This window comes from Gigantopelta aegis, chromosome 8, assembly GCF_016097555.1.
Source record: "Gigantopelta aegis isolate Gae_Host chromosome 8, Gae_host_genome, whole genome shotgun sequence".
In the NCBI taxonomy this organism is placed as follows: domain Eukaryota; kingdom Metazoa; phylum Mollusca; class Gastropoda; order Neomphalida; family Peltospiridae; genus Gigantopelta; species Gigantopelta aegis.
This window is the reverse complement of record NC_054706.1, coordinates 31,019,843-31,043,187: the sequence shown is the minus strand read 5'-3', so window position 1 is coordinate 31,043,187 and position 23,345 is coordinate 31,019,843. Positions and strand designations below refer to the sequence as shown.

Genomic DNA, 23,345 nt, shown 5'->3' with positions numbered 1-23,345 from the left:
TGCACCAGACCAGTCTCGTGCGCGAACTGTAGGGGGCAGCATTGCACTCATGACAAGGAGTGCCCCGATTACAAGAGAGCGGCCCGCTTGATGACCGGGGGAGCCTCCCCCCCCCCCCCCCCCAGTAAGACCCGTGGGTAGACAAGCCGGTGACTCTCACCGTCCCACCGTGACAGCTGGCGCAGGTAATACTAGTAAGACTGAGTCGTCTAGTGTTAGAGCAGCGACTCAGCCTGTAACTCTTAAAACGTACGCCGGCGTTGCTTCTGGGGTGGGTAAAGGTGCTTTTGAGCAGCCATTAAATGCTCTGGATTTAGTAAGGGTAATTTCGGGTATCTTCTTGACGAGAGAAATACCCAAAGCCCCCTATAAAAAATTCTCTCTGGGTGACATTGTGGTCGCGTCCAGAGATGCCTGCAATATCCTTAATGATCACCTGGCTATCAAGGTTAATTCCAATGCCATGGAGAATCGTAGTATCTCCTGGTATAAAGCCAGGGATCTAATAGTAGAGGAGGTGGGAAACAGTGCTGAAGTGGATTAATCTATAATTGATCTTACTAATCAGTACTGTTCCCGCCCCCCATCATGCCTATACATGATAATAGTAATAGGAATATTAATATTAATAATAAATTTAATAATATTAAAGGTGACAAAAATGTCTTGGCTATACTCCAGTGGAACGCCAGGGGCTTGAGGCCCAACGGACCTGAGCTTAAAAAGTATTTGGAAATAAATAAAAATATTGATGTTATTGCCATTCAGGAGTCCTGGATTGCAAATGTTACTGATGAAATTAAACGAACTAAATTATTTACTGATTATAAAATTCCTGGCTACACTGGACTCTTTTTTACGAATGACAATAAAACTAGGGGAGGAGTTGCTACCTATGTTAGGAATGGCGTATCCCATTCGCAAATTAAGATCGAAAATGGCCATACAAGTATTGAGGTGGTGGGAGTTGCAATTCATGCTAAGTCGGGGGATATTAATATATTTAATTATTATGTTCATCCTACTGCTACCGGTAATAAGTTAAATTTAAAAAACTTTTTGGCACCAATTGGTAACTATTATAAAAATTTAATTATTTTAGGAGATTTTAATACTAAAAATAAATTATGGGGGTCGAAAGTTGCCAGTTTGCAGGGCCGGATTATCGATTCCGTTATCGAGAAACTGGACCTTGTATGTTTAAACGATGGTAGCAGTACTTTTTTATCTGATACATTCCACACCTGGTCTTGTCTGGACATTACTTTGGTCTCCAGCAATATGGCAGCTGGTTGTGGGTGGGAGGTCCTTGACGATCTGGGTAGTGACCACCTTCCTATTTTAACTTCATTCAATATCTCTGATATCTGGACTAATGATTCTAAATATAAATCTAGATGGAACTTTAGTAAAGCTGACTGGTCCCAATTTGGGCACTTATGTGCTAAGTTGGATCATGAGCGGATTAAAAATGATAATATAGATAAATTTAATAAAAATTTAATTACAGTTATTATTGACATTGCTAAACGATCCATTCCTTATCATACTAATAAAAGTCAGTTTAACCCAGTTCCCTGGTGGAATGATAATCTGTCCAATCTTAAGAGACAGAGAAATAAAGCTAGAACAAAATTTAAAAAAGAAAAATACTGAGGATAATATAAAAAAAATTAAGGATATTAAATATAGATTAAAACTCAGTATTAATAAAGCTAAAAGTGCCTCATGGACTCAGTTTTGTGTTTCCCTCAATGGGAACTCAAAGGTTAGAGAGGTGTGGGCAAGGATCAAAAGGGTGAAAGGGAAATCTTCTAATAATAAAATATTGTTAAAAAATAATAATAAATGTAAAACTAATCAAGATAAAGCAGATATGCTGGGTGCCACTTTTAAAAATAATTCAGCTACTACTAACTATAGTAAAGAGTTTCAAATTAGGAAAATTGAAATAGAAAGATCTAGTCCGATCCCTGATGAACCCTGCTCCCCGAAAGATGACCTTCTATATAATGCACCATTTACAATACAGGAACTGCGTAGCGCTTTTGGTGGTCGAAAGGCCACGGCCCCTGGCCCTGATAATTTTAGCTATATGTTTTTCAAAAATATGCCCACCAAGACGCTGGGTTTGTTCCTGGAATTATTTAATAATATATGGAGGGAGGGGTACCTACCATTGGAGTGGAAACACGCAGAGGTGTTTGCGCTCCCTAAGATGGGAAAGGACCTCTCCCTTCCTACTAATTACCGACCAATTTCATTGACATCCAGTGTCTGCAAGCCCATGGAATGTATGGTTAACAACCGCCTTATCCACTATCTGGAGGTAAATAATTTATTGTCTACCTTCCAGAGTGGTTTTAGAAAACATCACTCCACCACTGACCATATTGTTCGCCTACAAACCGAGGTTAAGGATGCCATGCGGAAGGGGTTCAAAGTTGGTGGAGTGTTTGTTGATATAGAAAAGGCATATGACATGGTCTGGCGCCGTGGATTGTTGATGAAAATTTATAAGATGGGTATTAAAGGTGCAATGTTCACTTTCATTTCTAAATTTCTTATGCAGAGAACATTTGCAGTTAATGTAAGCGGTTTTTTCTCACCCATCTTATTACTTGAAAATGGTATACCACAAGGCTCAGTAATAGCACCTACTCTTTTTGCAATTTTTATTAATGATTTGGCAGAGGTGTTAATTACAAAAAATGAAAGTACTAATTCTAAAGTAAGTGTTGGTCTGTTTGCAGATGACACTGCATTCTGGAGAATCGCTAATAATTATGAGGACCTTAAAAAAGATCTCCAGGTGGATGTAAATAATTTAGCTCTTTGGTCCAGAGCTTGGGGTGTTACCATTTCCAAGACTAAAACTAAATGTATAATTTTTCATAAACAAAGACAGTTTAAAGCTATATTAAAATTAAAATTAAATGAAATAATTATTAATCAAGTGCAATCGGTCAAATTCCTGGGAGTGATCTTTGACCACAATCTCTGTTTTGGGGAACACATCACTGAGGTTACTAGTAACTGTACGGTATACCTCAATTTATTGAGGGTATTGTCGGGAACTCCATGGGGCGCAGACCGTAAAACCCTGCTCATGATCTTTGAGGCATTTATTGTGTCCAGATTGCAGTATGGAGCTCAGGCCTTTGGTTGTGCTAGTCAGACTCAACTCAGAAAACTCGATGGCGTATATGGTAGGGCTCTCAAGATCATAGTGGGAGGTACTACCTGTACGCCGTATGACAGTGCTCTGGTTGAGTTGGGGGTTATGCCTTTGACCTTAAGGAGGATCAGGCAAGGGTTAAAATATATTAATAAAATTCGTAGTCTGGTGCCTGATTCTCCAGTCAACCTACTTAAACCCATAGCAGTGAATGTCAATATAGATAGGGACATATCTGTAGTTTCTTATCTTAATAAGTTCGCTAATGACTTTGGGATTGTGGGTTTGCCGTTGGTTGGGATGGATATTAACCCCACCCTTCCATGGCTGACCGCGGTCCCATTGGTTCAATACCACATCAGAGAGGAAATTATTAAAACAAATGATAATAACTTTAAGAAAATTATCTTTCAATTAGTGTTGGGGGAATTCTACCCTGGTGTAATACAGATTTACACAGACGGGTCGAAGGACCCTGACACTGGTAAAACAGGAATGGCCTTTATAATTAAAAATTGTAAATTTAAAACTCCGACTGCCATTAGGGCTAGGTTGTCGGATAATATCTCAGTTTATACATCCGAACTGATGGCCATACTGTACTCTCTGAAGTGGGTCGAACGTTATTATAATGTTAATAGCCCTACCAGATATGTCCTTCTCTCAGACAGTCTTAGTGCCTTGCAGGCTATAGGAGGAGCCCACAGTGTCAGACCAGAGATAATTTCTAAAATTTATAAAGTTTATAATAAAATTGTGGGTGAAGGTGTTGAGCTCACCATGGAATGGGTCCCGGCCCATGTTGGGATAGCGGGTAATGAGCTGGCCGATGGGTACGCAAAAAGGAGTTTGCTGGACCCCGTGGTCGCCGTACCGGTGGCCCACAACTTTAATGAAATTAATTCTATAGTTGAGCCACAACTTGGTAAACTGTGGCAGACAGAGTGGGACCATAGAACCAGGTTGTGGCATTCTTTATTAAACCAAGGGCGGCCCCTCCCGGGCCAACATCGTTTAATGTTAAAGTTACAAAAATTTTAGCTAGATTGCGGATGGGTGTCTCATCCGCATTAAATGATACTAAATGTAAAATTAAAGCTAGTAAATCACCAAATTGCTTGGTATGTCATACTACAGATAATGTTAACCACTTTTTGATTGAATGTACCAAGCATACAAAAATCAGAACTAAATTAATTAATTATTTAAATAAACATAATATAAAGTATACGGCTTATAATTTATTAAATCCGACTAAAGAGCATAAAGCGATGTTGGACAGGTTGGTGATCGCCTTTGTTTACCAATCTGGTATAAATATTTAAATTAAATATAATTAGCCTCCTGGCTGGACATCACTAGGCATTGTTAGATAGGTGCGGTGATGGAACCCCGGGGGGTTACTACTTATATTTCCTAAATTGGGTAGGTGCGGCAGTATTACTCCGGTAATACCTCTTCTCCCTTGGGAGTTGGAAGGTTATTGTTCGCCCTACCTACCTCTCTTCCGCTTTTTGTGGCCAAGTCGTGCCTGGCGTGCTGCAGCAGTGGTTTGCCTATATTATTTTAAAATGTACCGGATTTTTAAATTTATATATGATATGTTGTAGATATTAATTATATTTAATTGTATTAATGTGGATGAATGATGTTGAATGTATATATACTCCCGGCTGGTAATGGGGGGTTTGTTATCTGGCAGTAACACCCTACCATCCACGCCGACCAAATATATTGTATGTACTCTTTTTTAATTTTTAATTTGGCTCTTTTTTAAGAAATTTTGTTAGGTTACTAGCGTGCTCTTTTTAATATGTTTTAATTTATTTTATACTTGTTTTTAAATTCTTTGGAAATAAAAAGAAATAGGAACTTAATAGGGCGGGAAGCTGCTCCTATGCTGACGGATGGTACCTGGTAATATACCAATATTCCTCCAGTCAGTGTTCTAAATTAAAGGGTGACAGCGTCTGTTGAATGATGTAACGTTGTGTTTCTCATGATTACAGAGAGGCGCCTCTGGACTCCGGGATCAACCAAATACGTTTCGCTCTGCCAGACTGACCGGACGCAATTTCCTTATAACCCCTGAGGGTCACTCTCCTAGTGAACCCAACCACGCAACCAACCAACACCGAGAATGGAGGGCACGACGGCTGGGTCGGCGGGGGGCGGGGTGCCGGGGGGGGGGGGGGGGGGGGGGACATACCACCAGAAATAGGTTAGGCGCTAGGCGTAGGTGGTTTTGGCCGTAGGGGGAGTTAGGTGAGTCTGGGGGCCTGTCCGCGGCCCCCGGGCGTCTTTCCCCCGGCTTAGGCCACGCTGAAGTTCCCGATAGGATCGGTGTGTCGGTATATTTTTCTTATCTTATGATAGACTTTCCTGTGGCCTAGGCCCAACCTCCTAAAAACCTACACATCAAGGGTTAAATGTTTTAAATTAATTATTTCCTTTTGGAAAACCCGTTCTAAAAATGGCGTCAAAAAGTTTATTATAGATTTTATAGGTAAAATTGTATTGGGAAAGACGTAAGCAAATTAAAAATATATTAAAGCCCCAACTCCCGATTGGCTGTAAGATCAAAATTGTCCTAATTAATTTTATCACCCCGGACTGGGTTACTGGCATCCAGTGATCGAGCCCGGGGGGGGGGGTCATGCTTGAAACCTTCGTGGTATAGGAGCATGTTAAATTTTTTAACAAACAAACAAACTCTTCGCTATATTGACGATTTTACATCATTCAATAATAGCAGGATTACAGATTACCTTCAATTGATTTACCCATGAGTGTGGAAATAAAGAAACATCTGAAGGTATTAGATCAGTTTCACACCTCAATCTATGCATAGAGATTCAAATCGGTAAGGGTCTCCAAACTAAGCTGTATGACAAAAAGGGATGATTTCAACTTTCCAATTGTCAATTGTCCCTTTATGTCGAGCAATATACCTTCTGCTCCCGAGTTTGGTACCTGCAAATCGCAACTTCTAAGATACCTTAAAACACGCTCATTGTATAGACCTACAGACGTAAAACAACGCCAAGTTTTTCCATCAGGGCTTTGATGTCTAAAGACATCTGAGGGCATTCAGTGAGGTTTATGACACACATTTGGAGGCTATATCTACGAATTACAATGCATTACTGTCCAAAATGATTGCTGATGCTATTCCATGTTTTGAACTTTTTTCTCCATCGTTTTAGATGAAGTGACGGACTTAAATGTTGGTCTCTTTGTCACGACTTATTTGGAGCATAACAGAAGTACAGTATAGTATTAGTTATGTCTACTTAATACCCATAGAACATGATACAATGCAAATGAATATTGTATTTTTGTTTTGACCCCAAAACATTGTGAAATAAAAACAAATATATATGTGTGTAAATATATATATATATATATATATATATATATATATATATATATATAGTCGAACCTGTCTATGGCGGCCACTCGTGGGACATGACAAAAGTGGCCGCCATAGAGAGGTGGCCGCCGTATGCAGGTCATATATAAGTCCGAATTTTAAAAAACAATTACACGTATGTTGCAATAGAACTTTAAGGAGCCATATACATGTGCAAAAACGTAATTAAAAACAAGACAATAAATTATTATCTATATGAAATTTTATTAAGTGAAAAAGAGAATATTTAACAAACAACAGAATAATGGAGCACTGTTTTGCGCATTAAAGTCACTGATTATCCTTTAATGTTCACTTTGTTTGCACGTATTTTCAACTCGCATGTTTGACACACTTTCCTGAAGTTCCATCACAGAAGTTACGATATCACATTTACCGTGGAAGAGTCCAAATTCTTTTAACTTTCGAACATATTGTTCGGCCTCTGACAGAGAACACACGGTGGTAGTATCCACACTTTCTTCGTCACTGCTAACATCTTCTGATGATTGGGATGGCTCCAAGTTCTTCAGAAGTTCCGAAGTTGGTCTGGTCCAGTTCAAAGATCCTTCCTCACAGGTTGGAATACCGGCATCTGAGTCGGCCAACTCTTGAAATGTACAGTTGAACAGCTGCTTTGACTTGGCCAATATAACTAGAGGCAAGTCGTCGTCGTCATCGTCGTCGTCAGTGTCGACGTCACTGGTTGCACTAATAGCTACTTCAGAATCTTTGAACCCACATTTTGCGAAGCACTTCTGGATGGTGGATGCTTCCACGTGTTTCCATGCATTGTGGATCCAGTAGATGGCCTATGGGGTTTTTTACGATTGCCGACATTTCTTTATAACTTGCACTAAAAAACAATTGTGGCCGCGACAGCAGGTTCATTTTCGCCTTTTTATGACAAAAGTGTGGCCGCTGGCCGCGTCGAGCAGGTGGTTGCCATATAGAGGTAAAATATATAGTAAAATTCATTGGGGGACCTCAGGGTGGCCGCCATGGACAGGTGGCCGCCATATGGAGGTGGCCGCGAAGGCAGGTTTGACTGTATATATATATATATATATATATATATATATATATAATATATATATGTGTATGTGTGTGTGTGTGTGTCTGTGTGCGTGTGTGTGTTTGTGTATGTGTTTTCCCGAAATATATATTCAGGTGCCTGTGTGCTATAAAAATATTCTGTGAGTTTTTAATTTATATTTAATTATCTAAGTAATGTTTATCTGTTTTCCCGAAATATATATATATTTCGAGAACACACACACACACACACACACACACACACACACACACACACACACACACACACACACACTCCCGAAATGTGTCATATTGTTATCCACCCTTAAAGTTGATAAAAGTAAGAAAACTGAGATAAACATCACTTAGATAATTAAATATTAATCAAAAGCTCACATAAATGTTTTTATAGCGCAAAAGCACCTGAATTTATGAACAAATGTTTGATTTAATAGGGTGAAAAACCTGAAATTGCCATGTAACAAATCAAGGCCATGAGACTGAACATAAATCAAAATAACCCAAATAGAAAATAACTTAGCAATTCAACATAGCTAATCAACAATAATGAAATGAATATTTGTGTTTTTGTTAAATTTTGTCAATACCGTAACGGTCAACACCGTGACATTGCGACGTTACGATTTTGATCACTTGTCTACATAACCACATGTTCAACATGAAAATATAATTTAATAACTTTAAAATGTACTGAGTTTTCGCTAAACAAATATTCCTTTGCGCTCGTATTGTTTTGGCCATTTAATTGTGTGAACATGCAATAATAGCGTCCAACATTCTATTTTCGTGGCAATTGAAAGCTTTCTCAGTGTTCCTTGTTAAACAAAAATTAAACATGTTCATGCTATTTTGCTCTTTGATGTGCTACTCAAAAATCAGTAAATGTCCATCACGTACAAAGTAAACAAAGTATGTCAACACCGTAACGTGGCAGCCATTGCTATCAGACCCTGTTCCGGAAACAAAAAGTTAATCAAAATAATAAAATCCTATGTAAAGATCGCTGCTTGAATTTGAAATACATTTAGCTGACCCCAGAGATAAGATATGATCATAAAACAACATATTTTAAAAACATAATTTGTTTACAAAGGTACTACTATGCAAAGTGACAACTTTTGGGAGAATAGCCCACAAATATATTATTGCAAAGTGGATGCAAAAACGAAATATATCGCGCTGTGTCTTTTTAAAGGACTATCTCTACATTAAAATAAACTAATACATAACATTTTTCGTTTTCAGAACATTAGACAGCTTTCAATGTAAAGTTGTTCTATTTAGCGTTCTTTGTTTTATGATTATGCATGCCTACGTCATTCTGTAGTGTTGCCGTTGCACGTTTAGTTGCTGTGTCCTGAGTATCGAATAATGCTGACTGGAATTAAAGTTGTGTTTGTAGTTTATAAAGACACGTTGTATTAAGCTTGAGATTATATGATAAAGATATTATTACTATTCTGTGTTTCGGTATCGTCAATGTCATACATTACGAATACAAATAATGTAATATGCTCGCCAGAGGCTTTGTTTGCACCGACCAGTGATCCATAACTGGTTCAACAAAGGCCATGGTTTGTGCTATCCTTCCTGTGGGAAGCGCAAATAAAATATCCCTTGCTGAGTAGCCTATGTGGCGACAGCGGGTTTCCTCTAAAAAAAAATAGTGTCAAACTGACTATATGTTTGACGTCCAATAGCCGATGATAAGATACAAAAATCAATGTGCTCTATAGGCGTCGTTAATTAAAACAAACTTTACTTTTGCATCCATCAATCCATCCGAGTGGACGTAGCCCAGTAGCCCAGTAGCCCAGTGGTAAATAGCTCGCCTGATGCGCTGTTGGTCGGTGGACTCATTGGACTATGTATCGTTCTGCTCAGTGAGCCACGAGTGGCATATCAAAAACCCATGGTACTAATGGAAAAATGTAACGGGTTTCCTTTCTAAAACTCAAAAATTACTAAATGTTTGGCATACAATACCCGGTGATTAATAAATAGATAAATGTGTTCTAATGGTGTCGTTTAACAAAATAAACTTTAAACCATCCACCGATCCATCCATATCTACCATGCCTACGTACTAACACGCCGTCCTAGATACCTACATCCGTACATCCGTACATCCATACATATAGACGCACATAATGTGGCAGGTTTCCTCTCAAGACTGCGTGTCAGAATTACCAAATGTTTGACATCCAGTAGCCGAGTATTAATTAATTAATGTCCTCTAGAAGTGTCGTTCAAGCACCACCACTCCCCCCCCCCCCCCCCCAATAATAATAATAAACCCCCAAAAACGCAAAAAACAACAAAATAAAATCGAAAAGAAAACCCATCTAAATTAAATGATTTCAGCAAATGTAACTAGCGTTTTATATCTTTATTTGTATATGACATGTATAGCATGTTGGGACATCTTGGGCAATTGGGACAGTTTGGACTCCAAACCCTGAGTGAGTGCTCCGCAAGGCTCAATGGGTAGGTGTAAACCACTTGCACCGACCAGAGATCCATAACTGGTTCAACAAAGGCCATGGTTTGTGCTATCCTGCCTGTGGGAAGCGCAAATAAAAGATCCCTTGCTGCCAATCGGAAAGAGTAGCCCATGTAGTGGCGAGCGGGTTTCCTCTCAACATCTGTGTGGTCCTTAACCATATGTCTGACGCCATATAACCGTAAATAAAATGTGTTGAGAGCGTCGTTAAATAAAACACTTCTTTCTTTTTTTCCCTTAAAGGGACATTCCTGAGTTTTCTGCATTGTAAGATGTTTCCGACTAATAAAATATTTCTACGATTAAACTTACATATTAAATATATTTTCTTGTTTAGAATATCAGTGTCTGTATATTCAATGTGTTTCTGGTCGTCTTAATATTTGTAAGAAGCCCAAACTGGATTTCGTCTTCAAATAATTTCGTATGTACGAAAAAAAAATATTTTAAGAAAGAAAACAAAATTTAACCCAGTACAAATATTAGAACGATTACAAACATGTTTAATATACAGCCACTAATGTTTTATGCAGAAAAATATATTTGATACTTAATTACAATCATTAACATCTTAAACACTGCAGCAAACTCAGGAATGTCCCTTTAACGTTGCGTTGTTGAAGCCCTTGACAGGCGGCTCCGGAGACTTCATCTAAGTTGACGGGGCCGGACGTAGCTCAATGGTAAAGCGTTCGCTCGATGCGCGGTCGGTCTGGGATCGATCCCCGTCGGTGGGCCCATTGGGTTATTTCTCGTTCCAGCCAGTGCACCACGACTAGTATATCAAAGGCCGTGGTATGTACTACCCTGTTTGTGGGATGGCGCATATAAAAGATCCCTTGCTGCTAATCGAAAAGAGTAGCCCATGAAGTGGCGACAGCGGGTTTCCTCTCTCAATATCTGTGTGGTCTTTAACGATATGCCGGACGCTATATAACCGTAAACAAAATGTGTTGAGTGCGTCGTTAAATAAAACATTTCTTTCTTTCACCTAACCTGTTCCACTGCTTTGAGTCTTAAACTATTCCGATGTAAACTTTAGTAGATCGTTTTTCGTAGCCAATATGTCATCTGAATACGAAATATGTACGTTTTTGTCGCCAGTTTCACATCTCCTACGAAGCTACTCACGACGCTCTTGATAACTGCCGATCATTCACAAAGCTGCTAAAATAGCCTGGATACAGTCTACTTCGGTAAGGGATGTCAAATATGTTTGTGTAAAATTTGGTACTTTTGGCATTTCTTGAATCCCATTTCAGTTTGACATTGACGTCTAAATTGGGGACGTCCCCTCTTAAACGGTGTGTACATATGCAATGTAAATATATGTCTAATGCAGTACCTTGAAACCGCATTATATTGTTTAAATCTAACCTTTGACCGTGATCTGTCAGTGGCCTACCCCACTAAAACGGGTTAGCCTCTTCATGGCACAACTGTGTCAAATGTGGTGCTTGGGGCAGCAAGACATGGTACTTGTCCTGAGCTACTCCCTACTGTGTACACTACTAGTATTTGCAAAAAGATGTTGAAAATATAAAAATTAAACGAACACAAAATCATTGCAGATATCTTTATTTGTACGAAGACTAGTTGTGTTACCCTTGACAACAAATATGTTTGGGTGGACATCTGTACTGAGACAGAATTAGGCTGCCAAAACTTGTCATACAATCGCCGTCTAATTTGCAGTTAACGTTGTCAGTACCCGGACAAGCTAAAAAAAAAAAAAAAAAAAAAGAGAGAGAGAGAGAGAGAGAGAGAGAGAGAGAGAGAGAGAGAGAGAGAGAGAGAGAGAGAGAGAGAGAGAGAGAGAGAGAGCGAGAGGGAGCGAGAGGGAGGGAGAAGCGGAGAGAGAGAGAGAGAGAGAGAGAGAGAGAGAGAGAGAGAGAGAGAGAGAGAGAGAAGAAGAGAGAGCGAGAGTGGAGGGAGAAGCGGAGAGAGAGAGAGAGAGAAGCGGAGAGAGAGAGAGAGAGAGAGAGAGAGAGAGAGAGAGAGAGAGAGAGAGAGAGAAGCGGAGAGAGAAATAATAATAAATAAAGGAAAGAAATATTTCTTTAACAACACCTCAGCGCATTTGAATCATTTGAAACAACGGCTATTTGGCAACCATCTGATGATCTTTCCTTCAGTGGGTTACTGAACGATGTCGATGCGGGGTGCTCATTTTGAAATAAAAGGAGAAAACCTTCATATACAGCTTTACTGTACTTAAGAAAATTTAATATTACATCATTATACAAAAATAGGATTATATCTTTTAACGATGTCGAAACTGTAAAAGTTAAAGGGTAAAGCTTGTATTGTTTAACGACAACAATAGAGCGCAGTGGTTTATTAATCATCGGTTATTTTATATGAGACATTTGATAATTTTGATGTATAACTGCAAGGGGTATCTTATACGACTTCCCATAGACATGACAACACATACCACGCCTTACATATATACCAGTCGTGGCAGTGGTGGAACAAAAACAGCCGGAGAATGGGTCGACCGGCGGGCATCGATCATACCCAAGCACCTTAGATAAATGCTCTACCGACTTGTTTCTTAAATTATGGGTATAACCCTGCAGTGTTTTCCGATTTGCGGACGTATGTCGGTGGTTTTACTGTCACAAATTACCGTTTTATTGGTAAATTACTTCTATTTTTAATTTTTTGGTACATCTTAATCATTTAAAAAAAGATTTTCGTTCCCCAAGGCAAATTGTGCAGATTGTGAGTTAGTTTTCGGGGTTTTTTGGGGGGAAACAGTGCTGACGTTTGGTCAACATTAATGCCGTGAATAATTGAGGGATATTTTCATTTTTTTTGGCTTTCTGAGAAGTCTGCATTATAACTCCTAACACTCGCTTCACTGCGATGCCCCGACATTTTAATGGTTTCCCGAGTTTCTACCCCAGCATGTGCCAAACGGGTTATAGCTATGGTCGTTTTGACCGACGTCTGGCATTGTTGTTGATACACAAATCTGTGCGTATGAATACATGTGACGTAGGTAGCACCTGGAAATTTGCGACCGGTGTAATAGGTTCAAATTACCCCCCTAACCCTAACCCTAACCCTAACCCTAACCCCGGGGGTAATCTGAACCTAGGTTCAAACAACCCCCGGTAAGCTGAAACTAGGTTCAAATTACCGGGAAGTAACTTGAATACGGGAGGAATTTGAAACTGGGACACCGGTATAACGGTGGTTTTACCACCTGAAATTGTATTAGAGATTCAATCAGATTGGTTCTTACAAATATGTTGAATTAGAATTTATTTTTATCTAGATGACAAATGTGTCTGCTTTATGAGCCAGAAACCGTTAGTGCAATTTCAAAAGACGTAAACGTTTAGTCTGTCATAAGAAGTGACATCTACATGTATACTGTGGTTTTTAGTCTTTCTCGTGTACTTTGTATTGTATATAGACTGGGCGAGATTTTAATCAAGTAGACAGATATTCGATTATGAGAAACATCTCTCTGTCTGTCTGTATGTGTGTCTGTCTGTCTCTGTGCATGTTTATCTGCCTGTATGTGTGTTTGTCTATCTGTCTGTCTGCCTAGTTTCTGAGAAAAAGAAATGTTTTTAAAATGTTTTATTTAACGACGCACTCAACACATTTTATTTACAGTTATATGGCGTCAGATATATGGTTAAGGACCACACAGATTGAGAGAGGAAACCTGCTGTCGCCACTTCATGGGCTACTCTTTTCGATTAGCAGCAAGGGATCTTTTATATGCACCATCCCACAGAGAGGATAGTACATACCACAGCCTTTGATATACCAGTTGTGGTGCACTGGCTGGAACGAGAAATAGCCCAATGAGCCCACCGACGGGGATCAATGCCAGACCGGCCGCACATCAACAGCAATAACTATCCATAGTGAAATAATCGCATTACTTACGTGGTTTAGTTGTAGGCGTTTCTGTAGTTGGAGTTGTTGTTGGCGCTGCTGTTGTTGTTGTAGTGGTGGTTGCTGTTGAAAATGAAAATACATAAATGAACGATTATCGTGTCGATGATTGCCAACCAGAGACAGGATTGTCAAAACGTATTTTAAAATCAGTTCGTAAAAAATCGAAAAATAAACCAATTTTATTTATTTGTTTCAAAGTATATGGCTTTCATAATGCTCCCCCATATCCCTCCCCACCCCCGAAAAACAAAACACAGAAGAAAACAAAAGATAAAATAAAACAAAGAAAAACACCACTGCATGGTAAAAAGGAAAATTGTAGACTACTTTTATTTGGAAACAAGAAAACAACATGTGGCCTGTCCAGGTGGGCGAGCGATCACTAGACTGGTCCTTGCGGCTAACGTTAGATGAATGTGATGTGATAGAAGACAATGGTACCAGTCAATCTGTCCGCGAGTGCACGACCTGTAGAACACGCCACCGTTTTGCTTGACAATCCTCAATATCTCAAACCATACACACACCATGCACACGGTCAAATACCCTTAATTGCAAACATGCACACAATACACATGTGTGCACCCACACACCACACGTGCCTACACACAGGAAACAAGACAGAGAGACAAAAAATATACAGAAAGACAGAGACACACACACACATGCAAACAGACAGACAGAGAGAGAGAGAGAGACAGAGACAGAGAGACAGAGACAGAGACAAACAGACAGACAGACAATTAAATTCAATTCGATTTATTGCATATTACCAAACAAGCTGGTGTCAGCAAACAGATACTCCCCCCCCAAAAAAAAACCCCACAAAACCCCCACCAAAAAAACACACAAAAAACACACAAACACCCCCCACCAAAAAAACAAACAAAAAAAACAAAACAAAAAAACAACCATACAACATCTATAACAAAAATAACAAATAATAATAATAGCATATACATGCCAGACGGAGAAACACAGTTTGTATTATATTTGTAGGAATAAAGTATATAATAAAAATAAATGGTTAAAGTACTTGGAAATAATTAAATTAAATTACTGCCCCACGGATAGCTGGAACAAGAACTTTACGTTTAGAAATACAGCCGTCCATAAATGTTAATACATGATTAAGAATTTCAATATCACCATTTATTGTATGACATAATAAATATAAATTGTAAATTGCTATTTAAGAGTAGAGAAGTCGGAAAAGGAGTTTAATATGTTTTTCATCTTCCACAGTTTGAGAATTACTAATAAAACAAGTCCTCTGTTCAATTACTTGTTTAGGTTTATAGAATCTTCCAAGTTCAATATGAAGATTGTGCGCACCGATTCTCATTTTAGTAAATTGTCTGCGTTGTTCAAAGTTTGGTATGCAGAGCGGGTAGTTTTCTAATTTAGATTCTGATTTAAATAGACTGTATGTTCTGAGTTTAGAATCATTGTTTTGAATAGTATCTGACCAGAATTCTATATATTTCGACTGGAGTTCTTGTTATTATAACAATCATGTGTTCCCAATCTAAACCAGTATTTTGCTGCAAGGGGTAAGCATGTAATAAGAAGTGGGTGCTGGCCAAGTTCACCGCGTATAGCATCATGGGCGCTTCTTTTGTTAACACCAAGTAGGTATTTATAGAATTTTATTTGAACACTTTCGAATGGAGTATTGTGACATATCTTTTTGAAACCCCAACGGTCTACTCCTTTGAGATAATAGGGGCTCCAAACCTCAGACAGAGAGACAGACAGAGAGAAAGGGAAAGAGGAGAGGGAAAGAACATAACGATATTTACGGAAAACCCCCACCCCAAAACATACTTCGTGATCGACAGTCATTGAGTCGGGTTTTCAAACAATCCAATTCACTCTTCAGCTTCTGAATTCTGCGAACGAAATAAAACAATTAATAGCACTAGGACCAATATCACTTGAAGGCGAGTCGAGGCGAGCGCTCAAACATTGGATTACATCTCGCCATCAGGTCGCTGAAAGACATCGGTGCTACAGTTAACCCACTAGAGAAAGAGGAAGTGGCCAGCTAGGGCTTTGTCAAGTGATTCTATCGTTATTGTTTTAATATCTAGTTTTGTTATCGTGTTCACTTACCATTAACGAAGTCCTGGGCACAAAGATAACGTATGGATTGGAAACACCTTTTTCAGCTTACAAAACTTCATGAAAGTTTATATTATCGACAATAATAAGACCCTTTTTATATTTGCAGTCTAAAATATAGATACAAATCCTAGCTTATTTCCTCCGATAGCAAAGGCTCTAGTACCTATTGGAACGACAATAGATTAAAAATCCCATGCCTCGACTGGGATCCGAACCCAGTACCTACCAGCCTGTAAACCGATGGCCTACCACGACGCCACCGAGGCCGGTTTTTAATACAGATACCGACTCCAAACCCTGAGTGAGTGCTCCGCAAGGCTCAATGGGTAGGTGTAAACCACTTGCACCGACCAGTGATCCATAACTGGTTCAACAAAGGCCATGGTTTGTGCTATTCTGCCTGTGGCAAGCGCAAATAAAATAGCCTTTGCTGCCTGTCGTAAAAGAGTAGCCTATGTGGCGACAGCGGGTTTCCTCTGAAAACAGTGTCAGAATGACCATATGTTTGACATCCAATAGCCGACGATAAGATAAAAAATCAATGTGCTCTAGTGGCGTCGTTAAATAAAATAAACTTTACTCTTATAGACGGGGCACTAGATAGAGATTTATAGAATCAACTACTATTTTGACAAATGCCCATTCGACTCTACGCTGTGCAGAGATGCGGCCCTGACCATGTATTACGGTTTTGTCGTGCAGATTTAATAAAAGACAGTCACGTTTATAAAGACAATAGTATACAGTTTAGATGCGGTTTACCTGTTCTGGCACCTCTACTAATTTTATTGCTCACAGTCTCAGTTAAGAACAACAAGTTTGAAAAGACATAGTATAAATTTGAAAGGCGAATTTAACCCTTCTGTCACTCTCTACAACCTATGTGTTTTCTGTGTTAGTAAAAGAGAATCAAGTTTGAAAAGACAATAGTATACATTTGAAAAGTGATTTTACCCCTTCTGTCACTCACAACAACCTATGTGTTTTCTGTGTTAGTAAAAGAGAATCAAGTTTGAAAAGACAATAGTATACATTTGAAAAGTGATTTTACCCCTTCTGTCACTCTCAAGAACCTATGTGTTTTCTGTGTTAGTAAAAGAGAATCAAGTTTGAAAAGATAATAATATAAATTTGAAAGGCGAATTAACCTGTTCTGGCAGCGTCTATTGCGCCTACCATGATGTCTCCAGTGCCAGCTCCACCACCTGCCTCTGGAAGCTTCCGAGCACACGAGGAAAACACCGAGAAGTACCACTAAAATCATCGACAGCTTCATCTTCGTCAGGGAACAGCTCTTGTTGCAGAATACCAACCGGTCTTACCGATACACTTATATAATGGAAGTCTTGTAAACAATTTACACACGCTGAGAAACATCAAAGACTCGCAATTTTCTGTCAGATGGAAGATAGCAACATGTGATGCATCCGACAATTAGACTCAACACGTTCACCAATGTAACACGTCCAATAAAAACCAGCAGGGTGAAAATCGATTACACTGTGACGTATAGTGAACCTGGTAAGCATGTGTCTGTGACGCGTAAGTTAGCTACAAGGAAGAAAATGTTTTATGTAACGACGCACTCATCATATTTTATTTACGGTTATATGGCGTCAGACATATGGTTAAGGACCACACAGATATTGATGAAGGAAATCCGCTGTCGCCACTTCATGGCCTACTCTTTTCGATTAGCAGCAAGGAATCTTTTATATGCACCATCCCACAGACAGGGTAGTAGATACACGGCCTTTGATGTACCAGTCGTGGTGCACTGGCTGGAGTGAGAAACAGCCTAACGGGCCCACTGACGGGGATCGATCCCAAACCGACCGCGCATCAAACGAGCGCTTTATCACTGGGCTACGTCTCGCCCGTCAGCTACAAGTGCAAAGGGTTGTAAAAATCTAGTCGATAAAGTCGATAAAGTCGATAAATATGTTAAAATGTGCTTTTTGAGGATATGTATTAAATAGAATAATACATTCGTGTCCGTTAGATATCATTTATCTCACAACTCCGCATCGACATCGTTCAGTAACCCACTGAAGGAAAGATCATCAGATGGTTACCAAATAGCCGTAGTTTCAAATGATTCAAATGCGCTGAGGTGTTGTTATGTATTATTCTCTCTCTCTCTCTCTCTCTCTCTCTCTCTCTCTCTCTCTCTCTCTCTCTCTCTCTCTCTCTCTCTCTCTGTCGTCTCTGTGTGTGTGTGTGTGTGTGTGTGTGTGTGTGTGTGTGTGTGTGTATACTGGTATGTTAGGGTAGTAGTATATACTAGGGTATTGGTGTATTAGGGTAGTGGTGTGGCAGGGTAGCTATAAAGTTGGCTAAAATATACACGTGGCAACATTTGTATTAGGGTAGTGGTGTGGCAGGGTAGCTATAAAGTTGGCTAAAATATACACGTGGCAACATTTTGTTTCAGGTTATGCTTCAGGTAGCACTAAACCAAATAATTTCCGGCTGGGTCAGAGTTCGTTGGGGGAACCGAACTTTTGATAAAGAAGTTAACACCACAAGTTCAGTGCTTGGTTATAAATGTGAGTGTGTTGGTTGTAAAAAAAAAATAGTTTCATCTGGGCTAAAAATGTGTGCAACTTTATTTCATCTAGTACCACTGTGTCAAGGTAGCCTTGTGCGTGGAACATGTATGGGGTACCTGTAAAAAAAAGTACTCACATTTTGTGCAAAATTTGGGGTGTTGTAAAAACATCTGGTTATACCGAAAATGACCCATGGAAGGTATCATTTTCTTCAGTTAATACGTTGAGGTAGGGTTTGTAGTGCTGATATTTATGGGTCATAGTTTGGTTGATATATTGCATATGGTGTTTTAAAACACAAACGTTAACTTGGTCGCCTATGGGATTTTATTTGGTATAGTGATACCTATAAGACATATCGTATGTCCCAGTAAAATAAATAATATTCGATTTTTCTATAACAGATTATATGAGGTAAATTTGTGTAAGGGTAGTGATGAGTGAGTGTGTAGTGTGTTAGGGACGTTGTGTCTGAGGGTAGTCGTGTGTTATGGTAGTCGCTATCGTGTGTTATAGTGGTGAGTGTTAGGGTAGTGATGTGTGTTAGTGTAATCATGTGTTAGTGTTATTTAACGACGCACTCAGCACATTTTATTTACGGTTATATGGCGTCAAACGTATGATGAAGGACCACAAAGATAACGAGAGAGGAAACTCGCTGTCGCCACTTCATGGGCTACTCTTTTCGATTAGTAGCAAGGGATCTTTTATATGCACCATCCCACAGACAGGGTAGTGCATACCACGGCTTTTGATATACCAGTCGCGGTGCACTGGCTGGAACGAGAAATAGCCCAGTAGGCCCACCAACGGGGATCGATCCCACACCGACCGCGCATCGAGGTAGCGCTGTGCCACTGGGCTACATCCAGCCCCTATGTTAGGGTAGTGATGTGTGTTAGGGTAGTCGTTGTTAGGGTAGTGGTGTGTGTTAGTGTAGTGGTGTGTGTTAGTGTAGTGATGCGTGTTAGGGTAGTGGTGTGTGCTAGGGTAGTGGTGTGTCTTAAGGTAGTGGCGTGTGTTAGTGTAGTGATGTGTTGGGTTAGTGATGTATGTTAGGGTAGTGGTGTGTTACGACAGTAGTGTGTTAGTGTAGTGGTGTGTGTTAGGGTAGTGGCGTGTGTTAGTGAGGTCGTGTGGTAGGTTAGTGGTGTGTGTTAAGGTAGTCATGTGTTAGGGTAGTTATGTGTGTTAGGGTACTGGTGTGTGTGTTAGGGTAGTGGTGTATGTTAGGGTACTCATGTGTTAGGGTAGCGATGTGTGTTAGTGTTGTGATATGTTAGGTTAGTGGTGTGTGTTAGGGTAGTCGTGTGTTAAAGTAGTGGTGTGTGTTAGGGTAGTGGCGTGTGTTAGGGTAGTGTGTGTGTTAGGGTAGCGGTGTGTCTTAAGGTAATGGTTTGTGTTACGGTAATGGTGTGTGTTAGTGTGTGAGGAAAGTGTTGTGTGATGGTAGTCGTGTGTTAGAGTGGTGGTGTATGAGGGTAATGATATGTTAGGGTAGTTATGTGTAAGGGTAGTTGCGTGTAAGGGTGGTAGGGTATGAGGGTAGCGATGGTGGTAGTGTGTTAGGGTAGTGGTGGGGGAGAATAGTGGTATGTGAGGGTTGTGATGTGTAAGGTTGGTGGGGTGTGAAGGTAGTGGTGTGTAATGGTGGTGGTTTGTTAAGGTAGTGATGGTAGTGGTGAGTTAGGGTAGTGACAGATAAGAGCGAGGTGTGTGTGACCTCATTTAAATTAAATAAACTTCCTTATCCAAGTAGATCGACGAATTAAGGTAGGCAGATATGGACGAATGTACAGATGGAGTGAAACACAGAATATGTGACATAGATAAACACATTTTAAAAAAATGCTTTATTAATTGATATATTAAAAAGTAATAGTTCTGAGATGAATGCAACTGAAATGTTTATATATTTCAATGGCATAGCCAGCATGAGGTAGAAGAGGCACTTGTCTCGTCTGGAATTTCCCCAGATTTATTTTATTTTTCCCATGATACTGATATTTATTTTACAGGTCTGGGTTTTTCCTCGGCGTGTTTTCCTCTCTGGTTACGCCCCAGTAATCTGCACGTATTTGACGTAATACATATAAAAGTATAAAAAGACATGTTTTTCTATTATGTAAAATAAATGTGGCTATTTTTTCCTTAAAGGTATATTGTCACAGACCACTGACCTATAACCACCATACTCCATTTATTAATTACATTTTGTAAAAATAATTTAATTATGGCAATGGTCCACAATTCAAAAAATAAAATTGCCGAGAGGGATAATGTGACGGAACATGCTCTTAATTTCTTTTCGCCTGTGGCGATATTAATTGTTTTAGAGGGCCGTGTGCAGTCCCAATATGCACTTAGACTAAGTGGGCACTTTGGTACGTAATACCTCCGCGCGACGGTGGTCGAGTTGGTACCAATACACACCCAGACCAAATGCGGAGGCCATGTGGCCAGTATTTACGTAATACCTCCGCGAGTTCTGTTTTACGACCTGTATTTCTAGCGATTGGCGACAGCTAGTCTGACCATCTAAGAAAAATACGCCGTCTTGGTCGCTGTGGAAAATTCACATGATAGGGGGAGGACCGCGATGTGCCCCCAGGCGATATTCGGGTTTTGTAATAAATAGCTAGGATTTAGATTTATCGGGGAGAAACAAAAGGAAGGCTCCAGGGGATCGTTATCCATCCGGACTGGTAAATATATTATTTCTGCTCTGTGTATAACCTTGATGTGATTGATGTGACTTTAAATATTTTAATACTGTATTATACAAATATTATTTAGACAGTGTTTCCGGTAATCTGACGAAGTAAACTGTTGGCTTCACTGTTCTAATATTATAAAGCTTAGCCAGTCATCCTAGAGGACCTAGGTAAACTGTAGGTTATTGTCTTTATGGTGATATGTACCAGTATTAATTCTGTATTACAAGGTTACTGAATGAGTAGTTACATGTTAATTAAAAATTAACCAGTTAGGAATAGAGTTGTAATTCCTTTATTAATTAAGTTCCCCTGGAAGCGTTTCTCAATTATCACACGTGTGTGTGTGTTGTATCACGGTGAAGTGATTAGAATATTGTGTAAACTAGACACCTAGTGATTAACTAATTAAGTGATTAGTTCTGGGTTGTTACTATTATTGTTGTTGTTAGATAATTAACTGCGGCAATTATATTTGTCAGCGTTAAAGTTAATACAGATTCCAAAGTGTGTTTTGTTTTGTTGTGTTTTCTAGTGAACTAAACGTGCTATATTACATATACTTTATGTAAGATCGTATCTCTGATTATACCTAGAGCCGAGCCACTCGGGTATAGACTGCCCGATACAGAGAGATCTAATAGATATACAGTTAGGAGAGATATTTGGATAATCGTGTTTTATTCAGTTACGGGTATTATAGGATGCCCGTGACAGATAACTTTGATTTCACTCCATCATGGTTCAGTTAAGGTGATGCAATAGCTAGATTTGGTTATTTAGTATCCATTTTTAGATAAATATGTTCCTGAAATCTGTGACAGTATGCCTTTAAAGTGGCTAGAAATTTGTTAAAGTGACGATTTATGAAAACCAATGGGGCGACGTTTTTTCTTGACCAAGGCCGACCACTGATGCACACACACACACACACAAACACATCCACGCGCGTGCGCGCACACGTCATTGAAATTGACAATATAACTGATAAAAACTGGTAAGCTGCTGATAAATCAGCTGCAACCTATTGCAATGTACACAAATAACGGATGACCAAATTCAATTAAAATAAACTTCGAAGTAGATCGACGAATTAAGGTAGGCAGAAATGGACGAATGTACGGACGGAATGAAAGACAGAATATGTGACGTGGACAACAGTAATATGGTAACATGTTTTCGTGATTCATATTCAAATACATTTTGTAATACTAACACCTGTCACAGAAAAATCGAACCTAATTTCTTTTACTGGGACATATCTGTACTGAGGTGTCTTCAGCATAAACTGAAAAACATATGTTGCAATTTACGTTTACATTTCAGCCAAATTCATAACTAGAAATTAATTTGACAAAATGTTTAATGAACAAAGAATGTACCTCCCCCCACCATGTATTTATTTATTTATTTTATTTGTTTATTTTATTTTATTTGTTTATTTATTTGTTTTGTTTGTTTGTTTGTTTGTTTGTGTATTTATTTATTTATCAGTTTATTATTATGTGTTTTAAACATTATATCTTCTTTCTTCTTCTCCTATATTTTCTCCATTTTGTTTTGCTTTTTACCAATCTTTAATTTATACACAAACATTACAAATGCATTTATGTATTAAATTGTTATATATGACTATATAACATTATTATACCACAAATTAGATATATGTACTTGTATATAAATTATATCACTTTGATGTAAGGCCTATTGGACTGCTGGTGCTCCCTTGCACTTGCCAGTGCAGGCGTCCCTTCTCCCTTCTCCAAAAAAAAAAAAAAATAATAATTTACCTTTCAACCACTTTGTACGCACACCAATACACTGATATACAAATACCCTAGCATACCACTGTAGCAGAGTCATTTTATTGTACATAAGA

The 23,345-nt window shown here is 39.1% G+C and overlaps 1 protein-coding gene across 1 annotated transcript; it reads right to left on the bottom strand.

The window, feature by feature from the left end:
• Nucleotides 1–14,007: 14,007 nt before the first annotated feature.
• Nucleotides 14,008–17,481, bottom strand: LOC121378432 (eukaryotic translation initiation factor 3 subunit E-like). Its single transcript, XM_041506608.1, has 3 exons — nucleotides 17,349–17,481; nucleotides 15,901–15,965; nucleotides 14,008–14,133 (listed from the first exon to the last, which is right to left on the bottom strand). Exons 1-3 carry the CDS (start codon nucleotides 17,474–17,476, stop codon nucleotides 14,054–14,056), a joined length of 273 nt encoding a protein of 90 aa, XP_041362542.1. The 5' UTR covers nucleotides 17,477–17,481; the 3' UTR covers nucleotides 14,008–14,053.
• Between the last annotated feature and the right edge of the window lie 5,864 nt (nucleotides 17,482–23,345).

Coding starts and splice junctions, on each gene's coding strand:
- LOC121378432 (XM_041506608.1), bottom strand. CDS start 17,476: ATGAAGCTGTCGATGATTTTAGTGGTACTTCTCGGTGTTTTCCTCGTG. Junction 15,966..17,348: donor AATAGACGCTGCCAGAACAG/GTTAATTCGCCT, acceptor TTTCGTTCGCAG/AATTCAGAAGCTGAAGAGTG. Junction 14,134..15,900: donor CAATGACTGTCGATCACGAA/GTATGTTTTGGG, acceptor CATTTTCAACAG/CAACCACCACTACAACAACA.